The sequence below is a fragment of the Lissotriton vulgaris genome, unplaced genomic scaffold, assembly GCF_964263255.1.
Source record: "Lissotriton vulgaris unplaced genomic scaffold, aLisVul1.2 SCAFFOLD_703, whole genome shotgun sequence".
NCBI lineage: Eukaryota > Metazoa > Chordata > Amphibia > Caudata > Salamandridae > Lissotriton > Lissotriton vulgaris.
The window spans coordinates 374,724-397,921 of NW_028254574.1; the positions used below are offsets into that span (position 1 = coordinate 374,724).

General features: G+C 42.6%; 1 protein-coding gene across 1 annotated transcript in view; it reads left to right on the forward strand.

Moving 5' to 3' along the window:
• LOC147659504 (fatty acyl-CoA reductase 1-like) overlaps positions 1–23,198 on the forward strand; it is a 501,467-nt gene that overhangs the window by 303,198 nt on the left and 175,071 nt on the right. Inside the window, exon 3 of the mRNA XM_086951690.1 lies at positions 19,231–19,406. Within this exon, the coding sequence (XP_086807816.1) occupies positions 19,231–19,406 (176 nt within the window). The remainder of the gene's footprint in view (positions 1–19,230; positions 19,407–23,198) is intronic.

Here is a 23,198-nt window from a genome sequence, read left to right on the forward strand (position 1 = left end):
CGGTGCTGAAAATCAATGCAAATGCATTGGACTAACACTCTCCACTGCTTGCGGAACCCTGCGTAGCACAGTGGAGTTTCGCTGAACTCCGCAAACTCCGCCAACTCCGCCGAGGCCTCGAAAGGATGTGACGTAACTGCCAGAGCTGCTGACTTTGGAACTGGGGAACCAGGTTTGAATCTGTTTCAGCTCAAAATCCTGTGATTCAGGGCAAATCACATTATCGCCCGTGCCTACAAAAAAACGACTGTGTCCTTGTATATTCTAACTCGTGCTCATTTAAAGCGCTCAAATACCTACAGGTCGAATTAGCGCTGTATAAAACTTTTTTTAAACCATGTGCCCCAACAATTGGAGAATAACTGAAACACAATTTTTTCATGCCAGTTACAAATAATTCTTGACAAATAATAAAGAAACCCCTGAAGGAGCGCAAGTTCAGCTAGCATTGAAAAATTTATGGCAGATAGTTGACCTGTACAGGGACGTGATTACGTCACCATGCAACAGCATGGGTATGTAAAACTTTCCTTCATTGCCCTGAAAACGACTCTTCTACAGTCACTCAGGTAAAAGTGCCTGCCCCAATGTCATGTGAATGATATGGCATGTATTTCTCTGCATGCCATATTGACTGTGCCATCTTCCTAATACATTCCTTAAGCCGGGGGCTGCTCAAATGGGATTGATTTTAAATCCTCACTTCCTTAGTTGTGCAAGATGGCACCTCTAAAGATTATGGGGCAGATTTACAAGCCCCTTGCGCCTCCTTGCGCTGCCATTGGGTCTCTTTTTTTGACGTAACGGCGGCACAAACAATGCGGCCTGTTTACAATGTGACACATCTAGGGAGGATAACTTGAGGCATGAGGGGTGGCGGAAGGGAATGGTCTCTTCCAGGGTGTCCCCTGTATAGGAACAGAAAGGTTGAACAGAGGGACATTCACAAAGTATGTGGGAAAGGTTGCAACATATGCCTGGACATCTACAACACCTGGAGTGTGGCAGTAGGCGGGCCCTCTGTAGTTTCGGAGGGGTCCATTACCAATTGTGAAGGGACTTAAAGAGGCAACATTTTAGCAGAGTCTTGCGAGTTCCCTTATGAAATGAAATGAAATGAAAATGAGATTTGTTAAGCGCTACAGCTGCCCTCAGGCGTCCAGGCGCTATGACTAAAAGAGGTGCTGTCAGACAGAAACAAGGGGTTCTAAATTACTGAAACAGAAAAGTTTTAAGCTGTTTACGGAAGCTAGATAGATTGGAATTGATTCTCAAATGCAAAGGGAGGATGTTCCAAAGCTTTGATACATTATAAGAAAAGGAACGGCCTCCTGCTCTGGCTCTATAAATTCTAGGAATCTTGGCCAGAGATGCAGATGAAGAACGAAGCACTTTATTGGGCAGATAAGGATAGATCAAAGAGTGATTTATTTCTGGGCCCAATTTCCAGAGAGCTTGGTGGGCGATACACAGAGATTTAAACTTCACTCTTTCCCTGATGGGCAGCCAGTGCAGCGTTCTTAACCCAGATTTTATAGACTTTCTTCGTGGGACTCCAAGTAGTGCGCGAGCCGCGCAATTTTGGGTGCGTTGAAGTTTTTGTAGGCTATAGTCTGGTGCCCCAAGATACAGGACGTTGCTAAAATCCAGGCGGGATTGAACAAGGCCATGTATGATTATCTGCTTGGCCTCAAACGGAAGAAGGGGAAGGATTTTTTTTATCACCCTGAGGAGGCCAAAGCAAGTGGCCGCCACCTTGGTAGCCTGTGTATTGAAGGTCAACGACTTATCTAACCATACCCCCAGGCTTTTGATGTTATCACTGGGGGCAGGGGCCGCACCCATGCTCACGGGCCATAACAGCCCCAAAGTAGAGGGGGCTGCCGGGCCCAAGAGCAGGAGCTTGGTCTTGTCGTCATTGAGCTTCAAACAGGAGCTCATCATCCAGCTCTTAACCTCCTCCAAACACACTGCTAAATTAGGCAGTGATTGGAGACCACTCTTCTGCACAAGGGAGACCACAAGCTGGGTGTCATCCGCATAGGAAATGATGTTAATACCATGCCGACGAACAATCCCAGCCAGCAGTCTCATATATGCATTGAAGAGCGTTGGGCTCAATGAAGAACCCCGAGGTACTCCACACCCTAAAGGCCTGCTTGACGAGACTGATGTGCCGTCGAAAACCTGGAAGGTTCTGTCAGTTAAAAAAGACTTGAACCACGCCAGGGCCTCTCCGGACACACCCAGGTCGGCGAGACGGTTCACAAGAATTTTATGATGAACCGTATCAAAAGCGATACTCAGATCGAGGAGGATCACTGCCACTGACCCCCCGCCCCCCAATCCAGGATCCGCTCTATCTAATCGTAGAGGCCCCATCCAGGGCCTCTACGATTTCTGTCCAGTCTTCTTCTACTGTGAATTGTAGGTGTGTCTGCCATTTTGCACAGTGGCCGAGAAGGAGAGGTTGTGAGAACAGGTGGTTTGGCAGGGTTCCAGATTGTCCCAACATCACTCCTTTGTGTCGGCCCCACATGGAGAGATATTCCAATATCGGTGAAGGTTGCAGGGCCCAAGGTCGAGGACTGAGTGTTGTAGCTGCAAGTGTTACCAGGCCTGTTGAGAGGGTAGTCCAAATCCCTCTCTCAGTTGGGCGAAAGGTTTTAAGTCACCCTTTAGTACACGTGGTCCAGGTTCTGTATGGCCATTGCCTTCCATTTTGGCCAATGGAGTTTTTGGCTGCCTATGCGAATGCCTTGGTGCCCTATTGTGTAGTCAAGGGTCTATGCCCAGAAGGCAGTGCACACAGTGCCATGCCTTATGTGTGGCCTGTTTCACAGGATGTGGGGGGAGATGATTGGGGGTATTATCCCCGTATACGGGGCCAAGGTTGTCACTGCAAGTGAGGAGTGAACTTTCCGTTGTGACCCACTGCAGAGGGTACGGCCGCTCCGGGAGCAAATAGGCACCTGGAAGAGGTGCAGGGCCAGGGAATAGTATTCTACAGATGGTAGGCCCAGGCCGATACAAGAGCGGCGAGCTATGAGTTTAGAAGCAGCCAAGGGAGGCTCCCTGCCAATTAAGATTCAGTTTCCTTTTTCAGATGCTGTGGGTTTGAATGTAGTGAGGGCATGAATGTGTTAGTATGTTGTGATTGATTGTGTGACACCAGGGGTACATGAGTTTGTATAAATTGTTTTTTTGTGTATATAGTTATTGTCATATTATATTTTTTCCATTGTATGAAACATGAAATTATTTATGAAATGTTACATATGTGATAAAATGTCTCTTATGAATTGAAATATGAAAAAATTAAAAAAATTGAAAGCAATGCTTAATAGTAAATAAAAAGCTTCATATATTTTTTGAAGAAAATACAAAAGTTTGTTGTGTATCTGTCACCTATGTTATACCAAGAATGGGATGTATACCTGTATTGAAAAATTGTGGCCATTGAGGGAACACTTTTCTCATTGTTGTGTCCTAATTCCTCCCCTCTGTTCCCGGGCCATACTTTAATTCTGAGGGGGTCCCATTATAATTGCTACCTAAGCACACCCACCCTGTAGTGGCCTAAATGGTTGGAGTTTTGCATTCACATGCCAGGTACAGTAGCTGTGATAAATGTGCACAAAGTAATCGGAGTACATCGGGCAACAAGGGGACCCCAGATTTTGTGGTCACAAACAGTTTTAAACGTTGAAGCTCTGGTTTTCGGCCTGCCTAAATAAAGTCCTTTTTATGGCAGACTATTAATCCTACTATCAATGTTGGAACCAGGAGAGGTGGCTTCTCCAGCAGGTAACTGTACCATGCAGCAACCACCATTTTGGTTATTTCTACTTTCCCACAATGCGGAAACTGTAATGATGACAACCAAGCACCGTATTTGTCCCTTTTAGCTTAGAGTGCTGTAGGTTGTCAAGCACAGTGTTACATAGTCTTTATTGAGAAAGATCCCTAAGCATTGTAAGTTAGTTGTAAACCATTAGAACCCATAGCCATCTACAACCATTCTAATGGTATCCCAGATAAATGGAGGATTTTACTCTTGTTCTAAGTAATTATTACCCTGAAAATGAGGAAAAGTATTCAATCAATGAGTTGTGGGTTGCTATGTTCGGCTCTTGAGGGTGAATAAAGTGTGTGGTCTTCTCCTGCTACCTGTGGTTGTTAAGCTGTACTTCATATGAATAAATCTACTTGGACCTACTTCCAGTGTAGTTTGATTTACTACAAAGTGTCATCCACATATAATATGGGTTTAGCCCTGTAACTGTGTTCCCTCACTTACAGTGCGGTTCCCAGACGGATTGTACCTGACAAGGGCTTGAATGCAAGTAGGAGTAGAAGTGGTGACATTAGACAGCCCTGCCTCGTTCCCCTAAATACATGGAAAGATAATAGGTTTTCAACCACAGAGAGCTATGAGACCTAAAACATGTGAATATGTGAGACCTAAAAAGTTGTGCTCAGATTAAACGTGTATACTGACAGGTTTCTACAGCACTCTTATGCCTGCACAGGAAAAATAAAAAACACCGGCAGATTTGATTGGATCTCAGGAATGAATGGCCGGGGGTGAGAGGGCTTTGTGGAGTGCTCGAGCATATATGTGAGTATGATGGTGCAGCAACTCAATTGCACTCATTTGATTGACCTCAGAAGGATGCAAGGGGAAGTGGACCCACTTGAATTCAAGCCTGTGATGATGGTGTGGAACTCAGATCTCTGAAGTTGATGGATTAGTGCACTGAACTACCAGACATAGGCTATTAAATTATGTAATATATATAACTGTGCTGCATGCAGGGGGTAAATTGTCTTGAGCATTCCATGTTGGGAACCGAAACAAATACTGAGAATTATTAACCTTATTTAGAGGTTGGTGTGTGCGCAAACTGGCCCAGTGGATTGCCTAATACCCACACCACAATCCTAAATGAGTCACAGAACTATGAGGTAACCCAAAATTAACCCAAAGGACCTGGGCAACTTATGATACAGGCAAACAAAGGTCCGGTTGGAAAAGGCAACTAGAGGCATAGGAGAACTGAATATATCAACAGGTCTCCTACCACTGTATGGAAAAGAAGAATAATCTTGTAGATTCAATCCACAGTTAAGAGGTTAGGCCAGCAGGCAAGATTTCAAAAACAGGAGATTAAGAAAAATACACAATTGCATTTCTGAAAGTTTAGTTAAAAAACTTATAAGTCAGTCTCAAACAACATATATACTCATTGCATCAAAAACTCTTAGCTCCACAAATTTATTTTATTTATTTTATTTTTAGAGTTTTCTAAAGTGCGAACTTGAACCGATTAGGTTATCAGAGCGCTTTACATAGCACCAGTTCCGTTACATGTTATCACAGTAGTTTACATAGAATCAGTTACGTTGCACATTTCAGGATCTTGAACCTATTAGGTTATCAAAGCGCTTTACATAAGACAGCATTCGATGTCCAGTGCCGTCCTCCGCCGTATAGCGGGGGACCACTTCCAGCCCTCCGAAGTCGTCGAGCTGTTGGGACTAGGCTCCTGCAATTTCAGCTGCCCCTTTGCAACTAATTAGTTTGAAGTCATGACAGAAATATCAGTCCCAGCATATCAATCGGTGCATTACAGGTAAAAACAGGATATAGGACCACTACGAAAGACCAAACGGAGTAAACTGTGGACACCCCGGAATATATGAGGAAGCAGTCGGTGCGTTACAGGTAAGAAACAATTTCATAACAGGTTATAGGGCGAGTACATAGAGAAACATATTGTTGTACATTGTGAGGATCCGAGAATATATGTTGTAGCAGTCGGTGCATTATAGGTAAGGACAGTTGCAGAAACAAGTAAATGTAGAAAGGCTGCAAAAAAAAAAGGCAGACACTATCACAAGATACAGGCAGGTAAGGAGCGCGGTGGTAGAACTTAGACTATGTGTCTGGTCTCAGCTCTTGTTCCAAAAGTGAGATTGAACTAGTCCATGATGGCCGCCACTGCGACAGAACAGTCTAAGATGGCCGCCAAGAAGGGGAATCATAGTCCTCTGTTTGTTGTTATTGCTTTGGACCTGTGTGGAGGAGATATGCCGAGGAGCCTCGTGGGCCTCTGGAGGTACCGGCAGAGATTTATGATTTCAGTTGGTGACCCCTGCCCTTGTGAGCAATGGCGGTTTCAAAATGTGAAATGAATGGAGTAAATAAAGTACCTTATGATTATTTTCAGCTCAGTGGCGCCTTAGAGCTTAGGATGTAGGATGTAGCCCTTGCAGCAGCATGAGAGGGGAGGGGGGGGCAACCGGGAGTCACGTCCGCCAGGGCTCCTAGGCTGTTCACGCAGCCCGTTGTTGTTGTTGGGGGAGGGGTCCGGTGTTCGTCTCGCCTTTGTTATCTGCTCCGACTGGGGGTGGGGGGAGGGGTCCGGTTTTCGTCTCGCCCTAGTCCCGGTGTCGGCCGTTGATGCCTCGGGGCAGCCACCACCACCGACCCGAGCCTCCCACAGCCCTCCACGCCGACGGGGCTCCCCTGCCGCAGTGCGGACCGGGCACCGCGCCGATCCGTGATCCGCAGCTCCTCTCCGCTCTCCGATGCCGCCGAGACTGCTCCGGGGCTTCCGCTGCAGTCACATCGGCTCGGGTGAGCAGCGCCTGCCCGCCCGACTCGCCCCCGATCTCCGCTCCTCCTCCCTGCCGCTCTACAGCCCGAGCTGGCAATGGGCGGCCGCCATGTCAGGTCCTCGGCGGGGATCGGGCGCACCCAGCAATCACCGCTCCACACAGGCACCAGCAGCGATCGGGGCAGCCCTGCAGATGCCCCGCACCCTCCGCCACAGTTCGGAAGCGTGTGCGTCGCGGGGGGCCCCCCAAGGACGCCGGGCTCCAGGCCGGAACAGCGCGCGGGCCGGGAGCCGAGACGGTCCACGTCCGTCCCGTCTCGGCTCCTCCTCCACACTAGGATAAAATGGATAAAGTGATAAAGAATAGTGCTCAGAGAAGGTGCTTGTGTGGATAAGAAGTGGAAAAAGGACAGGAAAAAAGGGGAGTCCTTTAGATTTTTTCACAAATCACATTATTGTACATGGAAGCCTGTCCAGTATCCAATTTCTATATAACATATAGTACATCTGGAAGTGGTCCAGTTGTAAAATTACTATTGCGACTCTGCACAGATATCCAAACGATCCAGGCTTAATGATAGAGCGTCAATGTTTCGACCCAACACCTAGGGAGGGAAAGGGGCCACTGAATGCTTCAAAATCGCAGGTCTTCATCAGCACTAGGAAGGTGAAGGAGCGACCTGGATGCCGAAGACATCCAACTGAGAAAATGGACCTGGATAATTCCATGAAGCAGAAAGGCCCAAAAGCTCCGCTCTGATGGACGCTGGACAGTCCCGCCCTTGGCAGCAGGTAAAGCAAATGTGCTTTATGGCGCCCGAATCAGCAGAAGCAGATGCAGGCAATCACGGGACCTCCTGCATTGCTCTAAGACTCGAAGTCCCTCTGGAATGCTGCAGTAAACGTTGTTCCCAGGTGATGGTCACTGCTCATTGTGTATGCTAGTTAGTTCCTCCAATTATTCCTTTAGGCCTTGCGCCCCATGTGCAGGACTGGCGAAAAACACAGAGATGTAGGCTCTAGGGAAGGAGGATGGATGGAATCTCATTCACCTTCCTCAAGGTCAAGCGATTATGAAATCCCACAAAAAGTCTTAACTACATTTACAATACACGCCACACAATAACTGAATGCAGTGCTCTACATCAACTTTCGAAATAATGTTTTACCATTTGCTGCCCAAGTATTTTTCATTCTCTAGTACTCTTTCTGTAAATACCTTGTAACAAATTTTAAAGAAGTGAATAATAAGCATGAACTTTATACTTAGACATTTTACTACTTAAATATAGCGAGATTTGTGATGCACCCAAATCTTTTACCCATGAACATAGCCAGTTTACCTTATTACAAATGAATGTCTTTGTCATCTATGCTGATGAGAGATTGAGGCTTTGTTTAACTTTTTAAGAAGTGTATTCAGCTATATGGATAGTGTCAGCATAGCCATTGTCATTACAGATAAACCCTGCTAACATTTATATGTGGTACATAACATATATCGTCGTGGTTCTTCAAAGCCAGAATGCAGAAAAAAATTACCATTGCTCCTGTTATCAGTTAAGTAAGGATTTGCTTCTCTCCAGGAGGAACTTAGACAATGGTAATATAAATTACAGGCGAGCTACTAGCAAGGAAAAATTATCATATTGATTCCCTGGATAAAAAAATCTCAAGAGTATGGGGGACCTACGGTCCTAAATCCTTTTATGAAATACGTGCTGATGTTGTATCGTTGTGTATGAATTAGGAGTCAAAGCAGAAAACACCTCCATAAAAACAATATTTTATGCATAAGTAACCCACGTGGAAAAATGTGTTAAGGGTGGTGCAAATCCGGCTTCTTTGTTAACACACAAGAAAACGGCGTTTACAGTTTCCGCGACATGCTACCAGCTCACGAAAAAATGTAGGCCGAGGTCATCTAATTACAACAGAGTAATCAGAGTAATTTTAGTAATTACTCATTATTCTTGTGATGCTAAATTACAGAAACTACACAATTAAACCAGATTGAAGAAGAGTAATTTGGGGCAAACATCCTCCTGCAAGAGCACAGCAGCAACAAACTAGGAAATAGCGCAGCTGCTGGCTACCACAACATTACCGCCAAAGAACGACAAGCTCTTGACAGACTTAAATCTGACAAAACCATTGTGATCAAGGAAGCTGTTATGGGTAAAATTGTAAATTGATACTTGTATAGCGCACTACTCACCCGCAAGGGTCAAAAGGCGCTTGTACGAATACCGCTGTGGAACCCATCCTGGCTTTCCCTGTGAGGCGTCCACTCCTGGGCACCCCCAAGGTGGAGGCCAGGCATCCTTAGCGTTGTGGGGGCCGTTGTGGAGATTAAGCAAGCTATTGCCCAGAGTTGCAGAGTGGGACTCCATGATTAGAATAGGCACCGAGGCGAGAATGATCAGGTCCGGGGAATTTTGAGCCCAAGACACGCCGAGGCGGGGAATTGAACCCTGGTCCCAGGCTAGACCTCTGCATCAGGGTCTGACGCTCTAATCATTGACCCTTCAACTCCAATTGAAGGGTGGTAATGTTGTGGTTATGAATTACTGTGACTACATGATTGAGATCGAGCGACAATTGAATGACACCACATGTTACCAACGGACTTTAGTTATTCCCATCATAGGTGTCTCTCGCATGATAACCGCTACATTGATTGGGTGGAAGGAAACTGGCCTCATAACTGAGGATGAGTTCAGATACTTAAGGGTTGAAAAACCTGAATACCCATGTAAATCTATTTTACAAAAGATCCACAAAGTGGGTACCTTTCCACCTGGCTGTCCCATAATATCTGGGATTGGTTCCCCAACTGAGAAATTATCGGAATTAGTTGACCTACACCTACAAAAACATGTCACTAATCTTCCCTCATACATCAGGGATAGCAAAGATATTTTGGTCAAGTTTAAAGATTTCCAGTTGTCAGAAGAGTTTTCATTTGTAACATTTGATGTTGAAAGCCTTTATACCTCATACACAAAGACTTTGGTATACCAGCAGTTCGATCCTTCCTGGATAGGGAGCGAGCAGAACAACATGACTTCAACAGTATGTTGTTGGAAATTATAGATATCATTTTGGGCAATTTGGGTATTTCCACTTGGTTCCACCAGATACTTGGGACTGCCATGGGTTCGAAATTTGCTCCCTCGTACGCCTGCCTCTTTATGGGGTGGTTCGAGAGGGAGCATGCATGGCATGGACGCGCCTCCCCCTGGACAGAGTATATCGTGTTCTGGGGGAGGTATATAGACGATATCATTGTCCTGTGGTCAGGATCTACTGAACAGTTGAGTCAGTTCCACACTTATCTCAATGATAATGATTGTAATGTAAAGCTTACAATGACACAGGCTAGAGACAGAATACATTTTCTGGACATCATTTTCTTTGTCAGAGAATGGGTGGTACAGAGTACTCTTTATAGAAAAGAGACAACTTGGAACGCTGTATTGCATGCAGAAAGGGCACATCCACATACAGTAATTAACAACATCTTTTATGGAGAAATGACCAGACTAAGAAGAAACTGTAGTGAGGAAGATACATATGTTAGGAATCTGAATGAAACAAGGAACAGATTCCTGAAAAGAGGCTACAATAGAAATACCATTGATATGGCAATCCAGAGGGCAAATAAACTGAAGAGGGATGACACACTATGTACTAAAACTGGGGACACAGCGTCCAGGAATAGCAAAGAACGTGCTGTTAGCTTCATCACACAGTATAACCTAAACAGCGGCAAGGTCTATAAGATACTGAAGAAGAATTGGGATATTTTGAAGGACATCCCTGGACTTTCGAATACCTTGCCAGACAGGCCATTGATCACCTACCGCAAAGGGAGGTCATTATGAGACACTCTATGTACCAGCCATGTAACAACTCCACGCAATACATGGCTACCACCTACACCACATGGCTTTTTTACCTGTGGGTCTTGCAACATTTGCCCGTTTGGCCTGAATAAAATCAATGACTTTATGTATAACACCCTCAAAAAATACAGGATTAACAACTATATCAATTGCAACACTTCACATGTAATATGTATTGGGTTGCAAATGTGATATCATTTATGTGGGCAGTACGTTGTGTCCTCTAAAGGCCCGTATCCAAGAACATCGCAGAGCAATTCTGAACAAGGATAGTCAATATCCGGTTAGTGTCCATTAGAGCGATACACACCAGATGACTTATCGTTCTGGTTTCACGGAATTGACCACATACCTCAAGATAGCAGGGGTGGTGACCGTGAGTTAACAGTCAGACAGAGGGAAGCCAAATGGATATGTCGTTTGAAAGCAACCCAGATGGGCCATGAAACAGATAGGGAACTCCATTACTTCTTGGGTTAGGTGGATGTTTTTGTACCTCTGGTTTTTGTCACTAATGGTATTTTAAGTGAATTGTTTTTGAACCAGTAGGGGCATAGACCCTGCTTGTTGGACTCACATTTGACGTATAACCAAGCATGTCTTTGTCTTGCTGTCCCCTTTTTGAAATTCGGTTACGAATTGATGTTTGTAAATACAAAGAAACGTTTCCTGTTGCTCACAATATATTGGATTGTATCAAACGTTTACCTCTTTACTTCCCCTTTTATTTTATTTATTTTATCTTTTCCCTACTTTTTATACTTTTTTCTGTGCTCTCCATTTACTCATAGTACTCACTTTCCTCGAACGAGGAGGGTGTAGTTGAATGGATGTGGGTGACACTTGCACCCCTGACATACAATTGCGGTCCTTCTATAGTATACTATGTGAGCCCTTTCTTAATACTATACTTAGACTTCTCTATATCATCCTGATAGTAGATCTAAATATTGAATCACATCCTAGGATACACAGAGGCTATTAAATTATTTTTACTTTTTTAGGGGCCACTTGGGTCATAACTGGTACCAGGGTGGCCTCGTAATAATTCCTTTGCACTTAACTACCGCAAATGTATTTCTTTATATGCTGGCTTATGTTGCCCCACTTGGCCAGTCATTTTAATTAGGATGGTTTTTTTCCATCCTTTAACATACATGGTCTCATAATGTACCTAAGGGTACTCTATTTTCAGTTATAATATACTCTTGGTACATATATAATATGATGATATAACTGTTACCTATTGGGATTAACAGCAGTTGATGATATTGCGTTGATAATATACACCTTATATATCGACTTTTATTATTCTCGTGCATTCTCGCGGCTTTTCTCTGTTTTATATATTATTTAAATCATACCCCGGTAGCTCCTATTTGCTGATATAGTACGAGCAGTAGGCTCCATTCCAAGATGGCCTCTACATTAGGCCATTTCTACAAAGTTGGGACGGTGGGACAGATCACAAGTGCATGTGACGTTTCTCAACAACGTAGACAATTGATTGGAATTTTAAAATGGCGCGGAACGTCCGGTTCTGTCTCTGCCGGCTACCAGATGTACGGGACGATTGCGCTTTATCACAGGTATGGGGAGGACATTGGCTATTCTGTGGGGGTTATATTTACTCCATGTGGGTTTTTTTCCTTACGGATACATTGCCTCATTTTAATAATAGGTGCTGGGGACTCGCTTCATCGACATCAAGGGTGTAACACATAGGGTGTACATCCGGCTAAACTGAGGGCGAAGGATATCCTTTACCTACTGTCCCCGTCTCTCTTTTTTTGGAACGGTGCCCCATTTTAGGTATGTTCCAAGGGTGAGTTCCCACGATATGGGTAATGTTGATCTTGTCTTCCTGTCGATAAAAGTTTTTAATTGGTTATTTGTTTGTGTGCATTATCAGGCAACAATGATATGGTTGCCCTGCTTCGCCGAATATTGGAAGGGGCGTTTTCTAATGACCACTCAGCCCTTTGGGCAAATACTTTGAGGTAATTGTTTCATAATTTTTGTTAGAGGTGATATCTGTTCCTTGTAAATCTTAATATGATTGGAAGTGCTTCAATCATTTGGTTTGTGCCTTAGATTGGGTGGGATGTTGTGATATTTATGTTGCTGAAGATAATGGCATTGTTACTCTATGTGCATTGTGGATATTGCGATCTTTCTCTAAGCAGCAGTTTTGACAGTATCGGCGGTCTTACTTCTGAGCCCTAGGTTGCACTGTCGACTAACCAATATATATATCCTTCCACTTGTAGACACAGTTTACTAATATCGAGGCACACTATCCATGTATCCGGTTTCCTTCATTTGAACTCGGAGCCCACAATAAGGTGAGAGGGTACTAGATCTGGGTGCCCATTGCCTGATCGTTTTGTCAGCCTAGGGTTGAGACTTGTTTTGTTTGGGACATGTTAACACAGTGTCTCATTTTTTAATATCCAATCTTCTCTCAACAGTTTGAACGCGACATTGAACCACTATTGGGGATTGGGAAAATAATGGTCTCCGTCATACATAACTTCTACAGATTCTGGCTCCAAGTTTTGACTAGAAACTAGGTAGGATATTACTGAGATATGGAGTGATCATTTTTGAAGCACCTTTAAACATGGCTGGTGCTATACTACAACAAGGCACTTTGCTGCTTTTTTTGTTTGATTATGGATCATGATTTTCCTCTTCTTTTCTTAAGCTGTATTCAGTTTACCAACAGCTTTTAACTGGTATTACTCTTGTGATTATCCAGATGCACCTTGGGATTATTCTTTGATTATTTTGAAACATAGGAGGACTTCTCTTACAGGAAGAAACTAGCTATTTACCTTTGAATGAGGATACTACTTTTGGAAGCATCTTTGTTGCTGACCTTATGACCAGTTCGAGGTACATATATTTGGACCTTATTGACCTGCATTTAATTAGTCTATCGGGAAGATATGTTTTGATGCTAATTTATGGATATTTACCTAATATTAGAACGTGAATACCCGGGACGCACTCTAGTGAGGACTCTTTTTTTTCCCTCATTGAGATCACTACTATGAAGGTGATCTCTGCGTAAGGTGAGATACCATTGGATGTCACTATTTCCTTCCTATACATGCATCAGATATGGTCCCTATTTCTTAGCCTTTCTCCTTTTTTCGGTTTTTCTATATTTTTTCTATTTTTTACTTTCAACTAGATCTATCTCCCTTTTTGAAATGATCAACCTATCTTTGGATAACAATTACATTTTTGCAACAGTGCATGTTTTTTAACAGAAATGTTGATCTAGTACATTGTAAAAATTGAGGCACTCATATGCTCTTTTTGATAACTTCATTATTATTATTCCTGTGATTTTGAATAATTTCTCTTGTTTCTTGGTTTTAACAATTCAAAATGTAATATATATGTATTTGTCTTGTACATGTTTAAATTTTTCTTTTTGCTTTGGGTCTATATATATATATCAATCAATACTGGAATCTTATCAAATTAGATCCAGTTATTGGCGAGCACATGCCTAATAAACCAGCTATTGCTTACAGGAAGGCATTCTCCTTGCAGGATGCGCTAGTTAAGTCTAGCCCTGAGGTAATACCACCCAAAAACTGGCTAGCTGCCAGTCGAGGGTTTAGTAAGTGCTCTAGCTGTAAAGCTTGCTCTCAGGGGCTCAATAAAACTGAGTTCCTCACAGCATTTTCGTTAGTACCCCGTAAGATCAACAAGCAACTAACGTGCAAATCGGAGTACGTGGTGTATGTGCTGGAGTGCCCATGTGGCCTGCAATATATTGGTAGCACCAAATTGCAGGTCCACAAAAGGGTTCTCCAGCACATTAGAGCCATCAATACCAATGACACCACCTACCCGGTTGCACGGCATTTTAAGGAGTTCCATGGTAACAACAGTAGTCTCCTTAAATATTATGCTATTGACTCGGTAGGCCCATTAAGGAGAGGAGGTAACCAGGATGGGAACTTGAGGGCACTTGAGACCAGATACATCCTGGAGATGGACAGCAAGAGCCCCAATGGCCTCAACTCCACGGAGGACTTTTACACTTGTTTGTAAATCTTACAAATCTGAACAACTCTCTTGCAGTAATCTTACCCCGTCTCCGTTCAAATAGCGAATGGGCATGTTTAGTCTCTGTTCGTGCTGTCACCTGTAATATTGAAAGTAGTGTTGGCTCAATTTTGAAACTAGCAAGATGACTATATATGAACTAACACACTAGGTCATCTTAAGCAGTTTTATGGTTGCTATATTCCTCAGAAAGCAAATGTCACTGAAATTTTTAACGTAATTTGAGAAAAAAATATGTATTCACTTATTTTATCTTGCACTTTTTCCGTAGCATGCACATTAATGATGGGTGAGTGGTGTTGTAGATTGATATTTCTCGGAAGAGTGGGGGGAGATGTCAGAAGGTATATAAAGTGGTGCCCTGCATAGCCGGTCGTGATGTCTATTATTACATGGCATCTTAGTAGCATGTTGGGGTAGGGGTATAAAATCTATGGTGTATATAGATGTATATATATTAAATATGGTGTATATATTTTAAATATGAGGTACAACTGTTATACTGTGCATTGAATGGGTGTTTTTTTTAGCATTTATGCTGACAGCCTTCTAATGACCCTACCATTATGACATCTGATAGACATTTGTCTTTCGCACTTTATGTAAATATATGTAATTATGTATAATTTGTTGTACATACCTCGGTTGCCCACTGATTACCCCAAATAATTTTTCTGAATTTTCACAATGGTCGGAATTCACAAATGTATTCATACAGTGATTAAGGTTCTAGGGCTTACCTGTTTCTGACAAAAGTTTCCCCGCCCTAAAAAGTGCAATTGCACATATATTTTTTCCGTCGCAGGTTGAAACACTCCCACTGCATACAAAATAACCAATCAAATGCTCCCATCATTGGTGAATGTGCCCTTTAAATTTCTTGCACTTCTCTCAGTGCGCCATGTGACCAAGGCCTCTGTGCAGGCCGAAACGTTATGCTGCCGTGGTGTGCTGATGAATAAAAGAAACTCACCTGCACTCTGGGTCTTCCTGTTCTTTCCTGTGTGGGGTCGGTAATTGGAGACTGTCGCAGTGAAAAGTGCAGTGCGGATATATATATATATATATATATATATATATATATATATATATATATATATATATATATATATATGTTGTGTAAGGTTTGGTGTAAAACACTTTGTATTGTGTATTTATGTTTTATATATGTATATTTATGTTTGTGTATATTATGATTAATATAGCCCTAACGAAGTTCCAGTGGCACTAGGGGAACAAAGCGCATTGGTTGTGCCGTATTTATGAAAAGACTTAATATGAATGAAGAGAAGAACTTTCTAAAAATATTTTCGGCCAACTGACTTTATTGGAGTGCACCTTCCTTTTTCTTTGAACTACTGTTGTTCATGTCCTGTAACATTTAGTGCTATTTTCTTACCTCAAAATGCTTCCTCAAACCCTATAAGACACAAGGTTGCATGTTGCACTAAGAAAAGCACACTAAATGCTGTGTTATACTTCTGACATAAATACAAGTAATTTTGCAGTAATTATGAGTAATTACACGACAGAGAATTACGCATGTTACACCCACTCCTAGAAAAAAAGGTATTTGTTTGCGTGAAGTTAAACAGAAAGTAGGATCGTAAACCCCTGTTTACCAGCTGACCTTCACCTGTTTACGGGTGTCTGCTTTTCGAAGTCACTCTCATACCAGAATAAATGTAAATTGTCTTTTTATTGAGCAGTGAGGAAGGAACCCCCATTACCACGCTAAGGCTCAAGAGGTCAGATAACCTTGGTCCATAAGTTCTGTATCTTCAACGCCAATTGGGCGCAACAGAGCCTATTCAAACAATAACACCTATAGGTACATTTCACCTTGTGTTTTTTTTGTAGAATACACTTTTACATTCAAACCCCATGTGAGTAAGGTGAGGATAGTTGTGCATATCCTCGTCCTGAAGAAGGAGTCAGTGTACTCCGAAATATGTCGACGCACTTTCGAGATAGGTATAACTGACAACCTCATCTTGCACCCCTTTTAATAATACCAGCCGAGGACGTAATAAATATTTTTTCCTACGAGCCAGGTATTTTTTAACCTTCACTTTTTCACCTCACCACTCACTCTCCCTCTCACACACACAAACACATAGTTCACTATCAGTGCTCCTACGTATCCGTGAGTCGCAGCACGCCGCATCCCGTAGAGGGGTGCGAAGGCCCCGATGATGAAGCATGACACCAAGGGGCCTGTTGGTGTGTGAGGGGTATTCAAACAACACTGTGTGCTCCCCACCACTGTAGGGATCTCTACCACCTTCTGAGTGGATTCTATTTTGTTTAAACGAACTGTTAGGGGAGATCGAATCCACTTCCTCCTCTCCCTCCCTCCTCTTGTTGAATTTATGTGCACAAACTGCTCCTGCACCTGCATTTCAGAAATGCAACTGCCAGGCAGATATATAAATGTTGAGAACAAATGAAGTGGTGCTTTGTTTCCGTAACAATAAATGGTCAATTTTTACTTCTTTAAATGAAAAAAGTTCTTTATTTCAAAATCCAACAAGTATGTGCAACAAGCCGCAGCCAACACGTTTCGTTCTAATTGATTGAACTTCGTCAGGGCGTATCCAAGTTTGCTCCTTCCTGGAACTTCATTTGGGCAACATTACCCAAAGGCGATTCCAGGAAGGAGCAAAGGTCGCTCACGGCCCCAGACACACTTTTTGGGCCCTTATCAAGGAGGCCATGGATATGCCATGGTACATGTGATTTCGTCCGCACTTGGATACAGTCCATTCCCACAAGGAGAACCTTCACACTTCGGAGTTCCACGCAACCCTTTGATACAATATATACGCCCAGACGAAGTTCAATCCCTTTGAACTAAACGCGTTGGCTGAGGCTTGTTGCACATACTTCAGCGCCATGAAACCTTTTGGTGACCATGCACTTTATAAGCGTCTGATAACATAACATAACATGACATAACATACTTGTTGGATTTTCAAATAAAGAACGTTTTTCACTTAAAAAAGAAAAAAATGCCCATTTATTGTTACAAAACAACAGATGACAACCAGCACATTTTGTTGAATGGAGAGGCCTGCCCTTAGCTTCTTCTTGACTTCTCAGTGTCTTTTGATACAGTGGATCATTGGAGACTCATAGAAAGCCTGGAGACTCACGTTGGATTCACCAGAACAGCTCAAAGCAGCTACTCATCCTACCTCAAGAATCGTAAACAGCCTTTGAGGATGGAAATACCATCCCTGCAATTTGCTGCAGTTACAACTTTATTTGCACCATTTACCAACATCATCACATGGTGCATCTACCTACAAGGTTAATGAAATGGACATCATCAATCTTCCTCAAATTAAAACCCGAAAAACAGATGTTATTCTCATTACAGGAGGACACCATACAAAAGTCAACATTGACTGGATGAAAAAACTAAAAACAAACAGATGTTCGCATGTCTTGACTTTTGGATTAACGCAGACCTCACCATTAGAAGACAGTGAACGCATAGTGAATCCAGTCTGCACTATAAAGATTCAATCATTTCTTAATCAATCTAAATTCCATGCAGTTATACAAGCTGTTGTTATCTCTAACATAGACTAAGAAGCTACCAAAGATGGGCTTGCTCCCATGAAAGTGCTGAAGGACCTTCACCAGCTACCTTTGAAGGCAAGAATCGATTTCCAGCATGCATGCTTCACTTTCAAAGCTTCAGATTAAATAATAAAAGCCTACTTCAACTCTTCTGGAGGGATCAAACCCCTTATGGGGAGCAACTTGCATATAGTGGTGCGTTCTGCAATAAATGTGCACACTCTGGTATTTACTGGGCATTTCCCCCTGGTAAACTTCAGTACGTTTGACCTACTGAAAGTGACCTGAGGACATTTTTTTCAGGGTGCACTCAGCAAATTTAACATGTGCAAAAAACCAAAGACTCAGAATATTGAAATTCGTGCAGTGCATATCAGACTTTTACAGGGCACTAGTAATCAGATCCTCAAAAGCAAAGAGACTCTTTGATTGGAAACTAAAATATTCAGGTGTAACTCGGCAGCCTCTGAATGATAGTCCTGAGCTACATCATCTTTGTGGAGTTCACTCCTGAAGACCTGAGACGCCATGTACCATTTCGTCCATTTATAAAACAAATACCAACCGTACTCTTTGAAATTAGCGTCAATACTTAACCAACCCTTTCCAGTCTAAGCAGATGATCATTTTGCTCATTGTGATGACTGAATCAACCCCCTACTCTTACTGCCCACCTTCCCTATTACTTTCAGATGAGTTGTTCTACTTTTTACTATTTTCTCTACCTTTAACCCAGCATTGATGCGGTCTTCCTATTGTTTTGTGTATTTTCAGAGACCTGAGTCTCTTGTTGCTGTTATCTGTGAAACGCACTAATAGACACCAGAGTTAAGTAGACCTATGTAAACAAATCTTAAATAAAATAAATAATCTGGCAAGGGAAATGATATACCAATCTCTAGAATTACTAAGTAAATAAGAGCAAAAGACATACAAGCTGCAGCTTAGACTAGGGCTGGTCACCACTTGCTGAAGTACTGGACAGTACTGTAAAGATTGATGTTGTCTCTGTTCTCTTGCAGCTTTTTGATCGAGTTCGAGGAGATCACCCAGACTTCGGGGAGAAAATCATCCCCATCCGAGCTGAACTTACACATCCAAACCTGGCCATCAGCTCCGAGGACAGGCAGCAGCTCCTGGCCCGTGTTAACATCATCTTCCACTGTGCTGCAACAATTCGCTTTGATGAGCCCTTAAAGTATGTATCACCTTCTTCACATACAGCTTCAGGCGGTGGTGCATCTGGGTCCCTGGTACCATTTTTTGCATTAGTGATTAGTAGGAATTGCTGTTGCTTTATCTATGGAACAGGTGAACATCAAGTCAACATGTTGATATCTATTAAGACCATCAGCAATCCCTTAGCACAATGAACCTAACATCAACTTCTCGTTTCAACATATAACAATTGGTTGTACAATACAATTAAAAACACCCCACACTGGAGAACTCTAGACGGGATCCACTACTTCATCTTCAGTCACAGACAACAAACACTAGAGTGCCACGCAAAACCATCTGCTCAACGTATCCTATTGAAATCAACAAGACTCAGCAAGATGGCCACTACTGTTCAATTAATTGATGCATCCCTATGACCAGGTCCTCAAACAACATGCAGTAAACGTTCACATGAAGGCAGACAACACCCAGATGCATAATAATTAGATGAGTCACTGGATTGATTGGATTATCAGTGCCGACAAGAAAATTCTCCTTGCCTGAAGATTGAGATCCTCTGGGCTGATGGAACAGCCCAGAAATGTACCCCTTTCTTAATGTCCACAGTATTGGGGAATTCACTACTGACTACCATTTTGGCAAAAAACCTGGGTGATCTGCTCAATGCCATCTATTCTTTTTAAACTCTAACCACCGTGATCAAGGGTGAACTGGCAACATAATTGGCAATGCCTTGACTCGACTTTGTACTTTATGGTGCATATAGCACTTCCAAATGCAGACCAAAAAAGCAATAACTATTGAATCACTAAGCCAGACTGGGCCGGAGTCTTTAAAAGCATGAACATGTGAAGTCTGCGTTCAAAATATGTAGTAAATGATAAAGTTCGGAATCCTTTGTAGTGTATAGAACTTGTATTGGCAGAAAGGTGTGGTGTATATGCACCCTATTACAAAGCAAGAAGGAATCTCCAGTTAGCTACATTGCTCTCTAGTATCAAAAAACCTTAAGGGGATTAAGACACAGAAGCAGACAGCTAAGCGTTTATGCCTTCTACTTTGCGGATGCATTGTCCTCGACTATCCGGGCATAGCACAACCATCAGGAACCTCCAGAATACAGCAATATTCCTATTGACCTTTGACAAGACAACGGAATTGGTGCTATCTAGTGATCTAGACAATAAATATCTGTTATTCAGCGCCAGGATACCCAAGGGTGAACGTGTGCTTTACAAAATACACGTTACAAAATACAAAAAGGGGCCCTGTATGCAGAGGATTGGAATCCCACCAAACCATTATGCTGCATTTATAGTTTCAAGTTTACACCATTGTTAAATAAGCAGAAAGCAATGCACAAGTCTTTATACAAATGATTATTAGATAGTCATGTAATCTCATCCCAAACTCACAGCTGGTAAATTACAAGAATTCATGCTGCATTTCTTTGACCCCTTTGGTGAGAAATAGTGTAAATATTTTTGACAGGGTTGTAGCTATTCTATGTTTGTTTATTTCCACCAGGGCACAGCGTGTGAAGCTCCCACAGCACCCTCATTATGAATGTCTTTAGTACTTAATTTGGCTAGGACAGGCCATTTCCCTTACTTATATTAGTGCTCATTGCGTCCTTGCTTGGCACTGATGTTGACTTCCCTAAATTATAACAGAGAAATGTGTTGAGAGCCCTACCTGGATGGGCTTCTGTCTCTGAGGAGTGATGCATCTAATGTTTTCCATACCACAGGTCCTCTTTTAGCCTAACAGGTGCCCTATGAAGGACACTACAAAATAGCATCCATCGAATGCTGTTGACCAAATATTTCCAAAGAAACAGAGAGACATGCTCCTCATTTTTCTTCACCTCTTAGTGGTTGTTAGTACCACTGATTACAGTGCAATAATAACATCAGGCCTAACATCATTGGGACAATCTTCGAAGGAAATCATGTCCTTCATCTCAAATAGGGTTGAGTTAGTTAATTTTGAAACCTCCTGGTTCAGGCTCATATTGTTACTCAGCGAAGTACTTCACAGTTCTATTCTGCCACTTTCCTCATTATGTTTACATGTGCCCACTGCACTCTGTCCACTCTATGGGTAAACTGGGCTGGACTAGACATGAGAGAAACTTGAGTTCCCCAGGAAGGAATATGCTCCAATAGGGGCAAGGGCCCTTACACACCCAGATGTCTCATGCTTCATCATTGGACTTGCTCCTCGTCAGGCCAGCAATTCAATGCCCACGGGCACCCACTAGGGAGCTCTTTGCCGGAGATCTTTTTATAGCCTTATGGTGAAGTTGGGGGTGTGGGCTCAAGGGGTGTGTGTAGAGCAGTGGGTTAAAATAGGTGTAGTGATGCTCAGTGTCAAATTATTTAATGAATTTTATCACTGGCCTAATTAAAAATATCACGCTAATTTAAGATGTAATGGTCCGAATTAGCATGAAGAGCAAGTTAGTCTAAAATAAAGCAAACATGTTTCTTGCCTATATCTGTCAAAATGGATCATGTGGCAATTCTTCAGGACCTAACGTACGAAACCTACACTACATTATGACTAGATTCAATAAATGGTGCATTGTATTCTAGTAATCAGTCACACAACAGGTCAAACAGTATTATTGTACCTTAACCTGGATGAGAAAATCTTAATAGGGTTTCAGTCAGACCCCATAAGGTGATAGCAGAGGAAATGTCTGTTAGTGCCTCGTGCGCAAAGTAGTGTCTGCCGTGAGACCTACCCCGGCTCTGCTTCCTCGAAGGGAGTTTGACATCCATCACTGCACTACTTATGCATCCACAAAAGATGGCTGTCCAGCCACCATATAAATCCCCACCCAAAACCATGTTTTTACTGCAGGCCTAAGTAAAGCTGCAATCTCTCCTTCCTGGTCCCCATTTCAAATCCCTGACTTTCAACTTAGTCACTAAACACTCCATCTCCACTCATTTTGCTAAAAGCATCCATTTTCACCTCCAACTACTAATTAAAATAAAACATCTTGTAATCACTCTATTCTTAAAATTTTCCCCAAAAACCTTCTGATACCCTGCTGGCACAACTCATAAAATCTGCCTTACTGCTTGCCATATCTGCCCTATGTTCCTCTTACTGCCAGTTTTTTACACAGTGGTATGGGAGAGTAAAACCTGACCACTCGACTGCCCACTCTAAATCGGACGGGTGATCACATTGCCAAACCTCTGACTGCCCTTCTTTTTGAGGTCGTCAGAGGAGTATGTCAGCGACCGAGACAGAGTAGTATCTGCTGCTGATATACTCCAAATCAGACAGGCAGCCCTTCAGTTGGGCATAGAGGGTACTCCATCGCTGCAGAGGGTACTTTGTTACTGCTGCAACGGGCTACCCTCTCTGCCAAACTCTAAATCAGCCTCTTAATATTGATTTTCTTTAGGTTTGCTATTAAACAATATTGCTATTATAAAAGGATAAGCAATCCAACAAATGAAAAGGGTCGATTGGAGTCAGTTCTAACAATATCAGATCATCAGCTTTTATTAGAATGTGAACCTGCATATTACCTATTTTGTCAGGAAAGACTTAGCACTAAATAAGTAGATAGGGAGGTCAAAGGATACAGGTTAAAAAGAGTAGAGGTAATGGCACAGCTTTGGATTTGAATGTTGCTGTTATACGGCTCATTTTGCCCATAAACACCCTGAACCATGCATTTGAGTTCAAACCAAGTACTATTTTCGGAAAACAGCCATCCATTCCCATGGTGGGCAGCTTTTTCCATAGCAGTCTATCACTAATCCCATCAAACACCATTATAAAA